The sequence below is a fragment of the Sebastes umbrosus genome, chromosome 7, assembly GCF_015220745.1.
Source record: "Sebastes umbrosus isolate fSebUmb1 chromosome 7, fSebUmb1.pri, whole genome shotgun sequence".
Classification (NCBI taxonomy): domain Eukaryota; kingdom Metazoa; phylum Chordata; class Actinopteri; order Perciformes; family Sebastidae; genus Sebastes; species Sebastes umbrosus.
In genome coordinates, this window is record NC_051275.1 from 20,075,521 (window position 1) to 20,087,528 (window position 12,008).

The 12,008-nt window shown below is 40.1% G+C and overlaps 1 protein-coding gene and 1 long non-coding RNA gene across 3 annotated transcripts in view; both read right to left on the minus strand.

Moving 5' to 3' along the window:
* Nucleotides 1–4,866, minus strand: part of vps53 (VPS53 subunit of GARP complex) — a 33,090-nt gene extending 28,224 nt beyond the window's left edge. For both annotated transcript variants that reach the window (XM_037775331.1, XM_037775330.1), the window contains exons 1-4: nucleotides 4,683–4,866; nucleotides 4,406–4,486; nucleotides 793–842; nucleotides 639–705 (exon numbers count right to left, since the gene is read on the minus strand). In XM_037775331.1, the coding sequence (XP_037631259.1) occupies nucleotides 639–705; nucleotides 793–842; nucleotides 4,406–4,486; nucleotides 4,683–4,769 (285 nt within the window). In that variant the 5' untranslated portion in view covers nucleotides 4,770–4,866. The remainder of the gene's footprint in view (nucleotides 1–638; nucleotides 706–792; nucleotides 843–4,405; nucleotides 4,487–4,682) is intronic.
* LOC119491380 overlaps nucleotides 1–12,008 on the minus strand; it is a 349,936-nt gene that overhangs the window by 278,063 nt on the left and 59,865 nt on the right. The gene's annotated exons all lie outside the window — the stretch shown is intronic.

Consider the following 12,008-nt stretch of genomic DNA (forward strand, 5'->3'; position numbering starts at 1 on the left):
CGTCGTGCTCCCACAAGAAAAGGCTCAAAAGCCTGGGTTTAAAAGAAATCTAAGTATTTACATACGGGAATCTATTTCCCAGACGTGTTTTCCGTAAAGAGGGGCAGTTTGAGCGGTGGGAATGGTTCTGAGTCATCTTGTCCTTTTCCATGGAAGCAATGCGGAGAGAGGAAAGAGCAGGCGAGCGGGAAGAACATGTTTTTCTGGGTTGGGAGCAACCAGTGGCACTACTCTAGCTTCAGGAGAAGGATGCTGTTTTGAACACCACGACCACCAAGTGATGAATAGGTCTGGTGGTTTGTACTGTATGTAAAATATGCAAAAGTGGTTGTTAATCTCCCCCATTAGTGCATGCAGGGTCTAAGTGCTGCGTTTCTACACTGATGTGTGAGGAACAATGCTGTACACTTGGTTTTCCTTCTATCTTAGACGAACACACACATCAATCATCCTTTGGGAACAACTCAGGCTCTACCACAATCACCATAACAACATATTATAATTCAACTAATGAAAAAATGTAACCAAAATAAAAGAAATGTGATGTTTTTCTTGCCATATTGACAGAAAGGTGATCAAATTTATCACAGAAAAAGAAATTTGAAGTCGACCAAGTTTGTCCCTGCAGCTCAACTCACCTGTCTGCCATCCTGGCCCACATTGGTTTGGCCTCTCACCACCGTCCTGATGTTGTCATCCAGGCGCCTATCATATGTGACACAAAAATGGCACTTTGTCAGATTGTAAAATACAAACAGATACAAATACAAAAAGACATTGACATGAACTTACCGGATCTTCAGACGAATCTTGTTAACCACATCATCGATATTAGCCAAAGACTGAGAGGAAATACACAGACAGGAAATCAGGAAAACATGACGCAAACCATACATACAGACACAATCACACACACGAGTACTCTTTTCTATCGGTACCTTATCCTGCTGTTGACCTTATATTTTACCCAAAACAAAACAACTCTATACAGAAATACATACTAACATTTAATGAACTTGTGCTTAAACAAGCTGATAACTTGGCTTCGAATTACACAAATCTATTCTATTATATCTCATCTGTCAAATGCAGGGCAGGTGTAACCCCTCACCTGGTGAATTATTAATTATTAAAACCCAATGAGGTGAAAATGCATGCGCACTACTAGGAGCCCTTCTAAATATATGAGCACAAACTACAGTGTTACAGTGACCCCTCATGGACATAAACATGTATATGGATGAAGTGTATACCGCATATACAGTCTTTCAAGATAAAGTGCATTAGAATTCACAATATACACACATGATCACATACATACACACTCAAAGACATCTGCACCTATATATCTATATATATATATATATCCATGTCCAGTACATACACACATGCATATAAAATTATGCTGTCGTTTTTTTCTGTTCAGTTGTTTTTTATTCTGAATCTGTTTATCCATTTGTTTGTCTTGTTGTTTTACCTTGGTGTTAAAAGCCTAATCAACGTTACACACTGCAAATTAACTTCAGCTATACACCATATAAACATTACATGTGTTACATTCACTTTCCCTTGGTTATAATGGTTAGTTGTGTTGCTCCTGTTAAAGAAATACACAGATAAAGAGTTCTTATTTATGTAATCTATGTTTGGTTTATGAAGTACACTACTGTTCAAAAGTTTGGAATCACCAACTGTTTTAAGCATTCCCCCCCCCAAATACCCTTCGATTTAGTGTCGTCAAAATATCAAAGTATCGATAGATTCATATTCGAGACTGAATATTAGAAACAGTTTCTAATACTCATTTTCCGCAGTATTGATACACGGGTACCAGCTGCGCTTTCTGCTTTCTGTTCTCTCAGATATTGAGGTGAAAAACACTCTGCTATCTATCTTTTAATAAAAATCTAAAATGTTATGCCAATTTTCCCCCGTGATATTGAAAATGGTATTGAATATCAATCATTTTCAAGGTATTGTGTGGAAGTTAGAAACTCCAGTATTGTGACAACACTACTTTTATTTAGAATTTGTTTTACAGTCCAGAAAAGCTAAAACTGCCAAATCACAGCTTAAACTGTGATTGGTCAGTCCAGAGTACATTCAGCTGATATTCACTGATCCAATTCCAATAGTGATAACCGTAGACTAACCTTCTATTCCTATTGTGAAGTTTGAAGAACAGCTTTGCTAAAGCAACAAGTCTGTTAATTACAGCCTGTTAATGGCATTATTGTGCACTTGACACTGAAACAAGAACCTGTTCCTATTTTGATGCTAAGCTTCCTATGTCTTTTACCAATGACTGGTAATTTCTTCTATTGTTCTTCCTGCCCTTTCAATTGCACAATTTTATTTTTTCACAAAAGGGAAAAAGTCCAGAGTGCTCGGAAGTTCAAATCAGTGTGATGAAGTTGCTCTTTGGGGGGAGTCCAAGGCACTCTTCTGGCAAAAAATATAAAAAGCCTTTATTCAATCGTCTATTTCATGATGAAATGCTAAAAACAATGCTGGTACATGTAAGATTGGATAACAACCCACGCATAGCGGCACAAACAGCCTTCTTCATGGTGCTACGCGTGGGTTGTTACCCAATCTTACATGTACCAGCATTGTTTTTAGCATTTCATCATGAAATGGACAATGGAATAAAGGCTTTTTATATTTTTTGCCAGAAGAGTGCCTTGGACTCCCCCCTTTTTTGCACAATTGTATTGTTCAATTCTGTACAGAAAGCGTATTATTAGTTCGAGACTTGACTATTGTAATGCACTGTATGTTGGTCTCAACATCCCTCGCACACCTCCAACTTGTGCAAAATGCTGCTGGTCGCTTTTTAACTAACACTTCCAGATGTGAACACATCACCCCCGTACTTTACTCGCTCCATTGACTTCCAGTTCGCTTTAGAATCGATTTTAAGCTCTTGATGTTTGTTTTTCAAGCCATTAACGGCCTCGCCCCACCTTATTTGTCTGAGATTTTAACTCTCCGCGAGCATGACAGGGCTTTGCGGTCATCGGGTCAACTTTTTTAGAAGTCCCAAGGTTGAGGTATAAGCTGTGGGATGATCGTGCTTTTGCTGTCGCTGCTCCTAAACTATGGAACAAGTTACCCCCTGATATACGCACTGTCACTGACCTAGTACTTTTTAAATCTAAGCTCAAGACTTTTTTTATTTATATGGGCTTTTAATACCTAGCGCTGTGACATTTTTCCTGTGCTTTTTATGTACCTTTTTATGATTTTATGATATGTTATGTTTTTATTCCTGTTATTTCTTGATGTTAATGTAAAGCACTTTGGGTACCTTTTGGTTATTGTAAAGGGCTATACAAATAAATGTTGATTCATTGATTGATGTTACAGTAGCAAAAATACAATGTAAATAATAAAATTAGAGATGGGTGAATTTCATTCAGCTGCTTCACTTTAAGGGTCCTGGCATGCTGGCTCACTGTCACGACTTACTGGGACACTTGAATAGACCATTGTTAATGTTACAGTAGAGTATAAGTAACACGTTTCCTACTATGACAAGTCAAAATGTCTGCTGTGAAAAAAACATTATTTTTATTTAACCTTAAAGGGACTGTTTGTAACTTTTTAAGCGTATAAATGTAGCAGGTCGGCACACATGCGCGTTCGCATATGCACGCTCGCGTGTGGCCGGAGCCTCGTCTCCGCTGCCTGCTCTCCTTCACTCAGACAGCGCGCGCTTCCTCGCTGTCTCGCTCCACCTCTAGACGTGAACGCGCGCTCACTCCACACTGCAGAAGAGTTAGTTTAGCTCTGAGAATATCTAGTGAATGTAGAGTGGACGTTTGTGCAGAAATAAATGCTGCAGCTCCTCCAGACCAACAGAGGTTTTCCGTGTCTTGTGAAGTGACTGGGCTCCTCAACGAGTTACGTTATCGTCTCGTTACCGACCGGGTGCCGGCGTCTTCGGCTGCGGTCGGGAGGCGATAACGTAACTCGTTGAGGAGCCCCGCTGCTGAAGCCTGCGCTAAGCAGGAAAAGCCAACACTAGGATCAGCATTGATTCATGGAGACACCTCCGTCTGGTCAGCTAACATTACTGCCAAGCAGCTGAAATATAGAGTGATATTGTGGTTTTAGCTGACGTGTGTCGCCTCACTGTTTTGAGCGATGCTCGTTCATGTCTATGTAGAGCGAGCAAGCGCGAGCTCTCCGCTGACTTTTCGTTGATTTCACGGCCACAGGTGTCGCTGTTAAGCAGCATTTCTGAATCTTACAAATAGTCCCTTTAAACCACAAATTATTCTCAACCAAACAAAGGCTAACACTGTCAATCCACTTCATTATGTATAGCTATCTGCTGGATCACACTCAGTATGCATGTGACACCACTAAGTCTGTCTGCAGGTGTGTGACTGTAACTCACCTGCTCGGTGGGGAACAGTGTGTTGATGTACTCTACAGCATTGAAGTCTGCTCTGTCCAGCGGGTCCTGGCTGGGGAAAACCTGGTACACAAAAGACAAAGGACGTTACAGTGACTAGTTGATGGTGTATTGTGATGAATTCAGCATGCAGACTAGAGATGCTAGAGGTCGTAGAGCAGCAGAGCCTCATCCAGCTAGCATGCTGACAGCTGCTTTATTAACAAATCCCCTGCAACAACGTTTAAAATACTAATAGTGGTCTATTTATAACACCTACCTGTTCAATGGCTAGTTGCACCTCTGGGGTTAGATGCAAAATAGCCTCCAAATCCTCAGCAAACTCAAACTCTTCCTCCTCCATCATCGTCAAAACAAAACCAGAGACCTCTCCGGCATTACACTTCCTGGTGAGGAGGCTTCTGGGATACCTGGTGACGTTGAGAGAAATGGTGCTTTCAAGGGCTGTAGGAAATCAGACCTCAAAATCTTGAGCGATGGATTGCAACGTCTGGTGTGGAAGAGGTACAGGAAGCATCTGCTGCAGGTCCAGCAGGATGCTGAACAGCTTCTTCCCACAAGCGGTTAGGGTTGTAAATGGACTGTGTCCCCTCCCCACACACACACACACACACACACACACACACACACTCACATCCATGTTTATATCATGTTTATATCATGTTCCCAGCTACAATAAGACTGGTGGCAAAGGACGTTAAAGTTTCAAATTTCAAGTTTCAAGTTTATTTGTCATATGCATTTAAAAGTACAGTGTACAGTGAAATGCAATGAAATGCATTTTACCCTGGCTCTCTCTCAGCCCTTAAAATCTACAAATAGTACAGTTGATAAACACTACAATAAATAAGACAATACCTAAGAATAAAATTATAAAACAACCTAAAACATCCATAAAACAATCCACAGCTCTGCATTCATTCCGTGCTACTGTTCAGTAGTCTGGGACGTTAAAGAGGGACACAAATACCCCACACCTCACCTTCATGCCATTATTGACACACAGTACACCTGAACTGAATGGACTGTAATGCTGTGCAATATGCTGCCTTCCACTGTGTGTCTGAAATATATTAATTATTTATTTTTTGAAATATTTTTGACAGCTATAAGTTCTTTTGACATGTTCATGGAGCATATATACTGTATATTTGTATTCTGGGGTATCGTTCCTATGCAGAGGGTAGTTTAGTTTATTTACTGACTACACAGTTTTATATTTTAATAATTTATTTATTTATTGTGTTGAGTTGAATGTGCTACTTATTTTGTACTGTAATTACCTTGTGCCTTTTCTACCTTTTTTTCTTTTCTTAAAGCTGACTCGGTGTAAACTGCTCAGAATTCCAATGTACTTAGGTGCAAATGGCAAATAAAACTCTTGAATCTTGAATCTTGAATCTTGAATGTTTATTTATTTGTATTTATTTGTATTTTTGTTTATAGCTTATTTTGTATATTGTATATTGGTAGAAATTAAATGTTTTTATTCTTATTTTATTCTAACGTTTTTATCTATTCTTTTGTTATTATACTGTTTAACTTGCACCAACAAAACCAAAGCAAATTCCTAGTGTATACCTCTTACACCTGGTAATAAACACCATTCTGATTCTGATTCTGATTCTGATTCTGATTCTGATTCTGATTCTGATTCTGATTCTGATTCTGATTCGTATCCAACCCCCCAGCATAACACAGAAACAGTTTTTAAAGCTAGTCACCTGTCAAAGACAATTTTTGGAACAGTAATAATGCAAACAGCACTTTACTACGGACATAAATGCACTTTTCTCTGCTGCTAAACACCACTGCAAAATTGGGTGTATGACTGCAAATTGTGAAATTGTGCCTGAAACGTTTACTTATCTTTTTTTTTTTATTGTTATTTTTAGGTATTGTTCATTTTAATACTTATTTATTCTAAATAATTATTCTAAATAAATATTTTAATGCACTGACGGGAGCTGGGAGAAACAATATTTCGTTTCCTTCTCTGTATGCAAATACACAATGACAAATGAAATGACAATAAAGTGAATCTTGAATCCTGGATTACCCACACACATTACTGAGATTGAAGCTACTTCATAGCAGCCAAATATAATATATAATATAATTTTATATATAATATATATAATAATAATAAGTGAAAAACAAAACAAGAACTAGAAGTGCACTCGGAGAGCGCAGACCTCCGCCAAGGCAGGTTTCGTGTACGTCGACGACGGTTTAGGTGAGTTTTATTTTGTTCCTCAGAGCTTATGAAGAACTGAACATATATGATGATGACCCCTAGAGCTACTATGGAAGAATGCAGCCTTATTATTATTTATGTATTTATTTATGCATTCCTTTTTTGTTCCTTGAATGATTTTCTACCCTCTTTTATTTTTGTTATTATATTATTTTTTATAATTTAAGTTATCTTTCCTATCCAATTGTGCCTTTTATGTTAGAGGTACTGAGTTTAGATTACAATGCCTTAGAAATGGCTTTCTCATTTTGCAACTTAACTGAACGACTAACATAAGGCTAGTATCTCTGTAATTGTTATTGTCTGCGAATGATGCCTTCTCTCGGACCTCACAGGATCATCACCTCCGACGTGCACAAGAACAGTTGGAACAGCAGAAGCTTGTGGATGTATCTAAATACCACATTACCCCTCCTGACTGCATTCGTGTATTAAAACAAACTTTCATAATAGTCACAGGTAAATTACATTAAATAAAGATAGATCAAGTACACTTAGAAAATATGCACTTTTCACTTTTTATTCCACCTCATCTCTAAAGCCCTGCGTGAGCTGAGGTGCCGAAAATCCCTTCTCAGAATATTCTAATTAAATTTTCACAGCGTTAAAACCTCTTCCCACATTGTCTGCCCCCAAATCTCCTCATAGCTCTGCTCTGATCTTAATACACCATGGGGTATCCTGACCTGTAACATTATTCCATTGACAATGTGCCCTGCAGTGATGATTTTACACTAAAATTGTCTCTACCACACCTACTGTGTCAAGAGACTGGCCACCTACTACAGTAACATATTGCAGGCATCTGTGCACACATCACCATTTAAAGAGCAGCAGTGCCCCCTGCTGTTAAAAGAAGCAACACACAAACACACACGCACACACACACACACGCACACAAACATGCTCCCATAAGCTGCAGCTTCTAAGCATTACACTGTTCTGGTTTATTCCAAAGAGAGGCATATAAACCCATAAGAGAGCTTTTAGAACAGCTATTTAAAGGACTAAACAGAAGAAGAGAAGTGGCGTTGCAAGACTGACGAGAGGAGATGAGAGGAGGAAAGCAGTGGAGTGGTGAAAAAGCAGAGTAGAGGACAAAGTATCAAAGAACGAGGGCGGGTTGAGGTGAAAAAATGGACAGAAAAGAGAGAAGACAGAAATGGCGGTATCAGGTTTGACTGCATATTTATAGGAATGAAAATCAATAGGGTAGAGAAAAGGAGAAAAAGGAGACAAACAAGACATGAGGTGATCAAGTTTAACAGATTCTCATTGTACCCATCGTGCAGAATTAAGGAAGCATGAAAAGAAATTAATTTATGACTCGTAGGACAAAGTTGCTATGGCAAACAAGCGTTGTCTGCCTTTTTAAAGGATGTACTGAAATGTAAAGGAGGATGCGATTGGATCACAGACGAGGTGAAAGAAAAGTGATGAGAGAAGGAGGGCAGGAAGAGTGAAGAGATGGCAGTGGTGTATTGTGTTAGTGTGGGACGGAGCAGCTGTCAGACGGCCGATATAAATCTCTCCCACAGAGGAAACACATTATGTTGCACGACTCACCAGGGGTCATAACTAACACTGCAGACAAGCAGACAGTGTGTGTGTGTGTGTGTGTGTGCATTAGTGTGCCAGGAACGTTGCAATACATTTTATGAATATAAGAAATGGATGGAATATCGAGTCATGCTTAGGCTAAGATGATAGTGTATATGATAGGCCTAATAGATGCTAAGAAAAAATAGCTGCATAATTCAGCAGTATAGATATCTGCAGTGGTTAAAATGGTGACATATTTGTTCAACTGACCTGATATGACTCAAAAGTGAAACTGAAACTTGTCTGATGTAGTATGTAGCATTGCCAACTGTATAAACGAGTGGTGGATGCCATGTTTCTACAGTAGCCCAGAACGGACAAACCAAACACCGGCTCCAGAGAGAGCCTTTCATGTGTTTACGTTACCTGAAGGCCACCGTAGTTCTCCGACATGCTTGTGAAACTGCGGTAACATAAGTCGCAGAGTGCAAAACCGTGGTGCCGCCAGCCGCGTCTGACATCGGTTGCTCCTAAAGTAGTGTTATTATGGTAAGGATCACGAGGCGAACGGCGTTACCACGGTTTTGCACTCGGCGGCTCACGTTTCCTCAGTCTTGGAAGGGGAGGAATGAGCGGAGGGGTACTCAGCAACTACACCACTAGATGCCGCCAAATCCTACACACTGTACCTTTAAGTAAAATGACTAATACAACCATGTAAATACTCCATTACAAGTAACAGTATCAAAGGAATAGTTTGTCATTTTGGGAAATACGCTCATCCGCTTTCTTGCCGAGAGTTAGATGAGAAAATCAGTACCACTCACACATCAGCATGTTCAATATTAAGCTGGAGCCAGAAGCTGGTTGGTTTAGTTTAGCATAAAGACAAGAGCAATGCTAGCTTTTTCCTCATGTTTCTAGTCTTACATGGTATCGATCTTCGTATGTTCTTGGCAAAGAAAGCGAACAAGGTAAAAACACTCATTTTGCAGAATGGCCCAAAACGCCCCCCTGTGAGTAAGATGCATTTTTTATATTCTTATTAGATTCTTGATGCATTAATCCATAAGCAGCACTTTATTATTGTAGCATGTTTGGAGTTACTTTCCACCAGTGGCATAAACACATTCAGAGCCAGATTGGAAAAAGCTGGGTAGACAGAATGAGTAGATAACCACAGCCATGATAGCACTTAATTAGCCAGACGGTTTCTGATAGCTTGTGGAAAGCCTTTTACTGCTAATGCCCGAGCTGACTATGCTGAACTGCTGTCACTGACAACTTCTTCTTCGTTCAAGAAACAAGAGATTTAAGGTCAGCAAGGCGAGACATACTTGAGTCGATGGAGAGGAAAAGAAAGGCAGATGAGATTAGTGCATGTCTGGATGAAGTCATCAAGGTCTTGGCGATGGACATGATGTCTTTCAGGGTCGAGTAGAGGTCAAGATTCAAAGCATTTATGAGAACAGCTGTTTCAAAGTCCTGAGGAGGCCCTACCCTTGATACAGTATGTACCTACACATCAAATGTGTTTTGAACTACTCTACAAGCATCACTGTACAATATGTAAAACTCCAAAGCTGTGTTAAAAGCCTTTCTCCCAAAATCATCTGCTTTCAGCATAATTTGCAATTGGAATAGCTCTGAAGATTTGCAAAGTGGATGCAGCAGTCGTGTGTGAGTGTGGTCCAGGGATTTAACTACTCCTGGAAGAAAAAGAGGGAACAATGTTAGCGGAACCAAATTTCCCACAACATCCAGTCCAAGATGTTCTGCTTGACGAGATTTCCAAAGATTCAGTCAAACGTCAGTGTTTTGTGTATTGAGTGTTTTGTTTCACTTTAAAAATACAGTAAAAGCATGCTGACTATATGCTCAATTAATGTGGGGAAAAAATGCATATAATGTAGTACTTAAGGCGACAAAGGAGATCACACATCTCACCCCTTGAGAACACGTAATGTGCTAAAGTCTCACAGAGCTTTCCATGAGCTACACAATCTGTGCCCTTGGGCGAGCCCCTCGGCGTCTTAGTGAGTCATCCTAACTAAAGAGGACCAAAACCTGTTCCTAAGATTAAGTTACTGTATATTAAGTAAAAAAAAGTCTGTACTGTAATTTATCTACTTCATCCTACCGCAACCAAAGTTGTGTGCAGGAGTGAAAGTGGATTGAAGTTCTTGCCAGTACTGCTAGATTACCCCAACCATCATTGCTTAATATTGATCTTCTCCCACCCCCCAGCTTCATGCATCCCTGAACACACGATTCAATGCCTGTATGGTGTAGAAAGAAATTAGAAACGCTTGACATCATGTATCGCAAATTATTTATCTAAATGGTGAAAGTGCTGAATAATTTGTAAATGTTGATAAAACTTCTCAAGTTTTGAGTTGCTGATCCGACTGGGGTCATTCACTTGAATTTTACCAGTCGGGAACTGGTATTTCTGATTATTCTGACACCACATGAATGCAGAACAAATGCCCTATCTCGCAATGTTAATGAAAGTACAACAGCATTGCCACATGAATCAACAAATCGAGCTGTGATTCGGGATATTTGATACCGGCAGGGATACATAGCCTACAGTAGTGCACAGATGCCGTTCCCATGGTTGCCATGTAGCACCTGGCGTTTACTCACGGAGCGCTTGGCTGCATGAGGAGCGCAATCAGATCCTGCAGTCCAAGCGAGTAACGTTACGCAGGCGGATAGTTGCTCCCCGTCTAACAAGACCTTAATGCGTGTACAAATAAACAGACAAACCAAATCAAAAACATAACCTTGTTGGCGGAGGTAAGTTACTGTCTGTTGACCTAATGTTTAGCAGGTGTTTTCTTGTTGGAAATGCGATCGTGAGTGACGGATTGTAAGTGGGTTTTGACACTTCCCCTCTTCCCGGAACTGCATACTGGCACTGATTCTTTTAGTGGTACTGAGTACCAGCCTACTTTCAACCCTGGTTGTGTGTCAGCGAATGCAGTAGAGCAACATCTTGCTGAAGAGAACCTCGGCCATGTCATGTTTATGCGATCTGTCCAAACTCTGTCAGACCTCCAGAATATTTTCATTGGTTTAAATCCCACAAGCTCCCCGCGCTTTGCTGCGCCATGCCAAAATCTGCAAGGAATGTGGTATCACAGAAATGTCTTGAAGAAGCAAACTGAATCAAATGCCAGAGTTTGGGGGAATTCAAAAAAAATATTAAGTTAATTAGACAACTTCTCCAAAAAGCTTGAGAGCGAATTGGCTAAGATCTTTGACTGGCTCAGGATTTGTACCCCTGTGTTGTTGAGGTAACATGAATAAAACACATTGCATCTTTTCATGTTCTGTGCACTCTCACTTACCTCCAGGAACAACCTGGTGATGGATATGAAACATGCCATCTGCACATACCTGAAAGATGCAAGAGTAATAATCATGCAAAGGTGTTCTTAGTATTCAACGGAATAGATATTTTGGATCAGGACTGATGAAAAATCAGATGAGACGATCCAAACAGCTTGTGTGGCCTCTTCAAGATGATCCCAATGCATAAATCACAATGCACAAAGAACTGGAAGCAGCTTGAAACAAACAATCCGCAAGCAATCCACTACTAATATCACTGTAGGTGAAGCTGCTGCGGAGAAAAACTCACCAGGCAGAGATTCAAGGTTGGCAGAACTAGATGCTTTGCAATCTAGCCAGCCTTCAAGCAGCATCCAGACAGCTTTCTGATCAAGCTTGAAAACTCATCAACTAAACATGCAGATTTTGCCATCTGAGCTCTGTCTT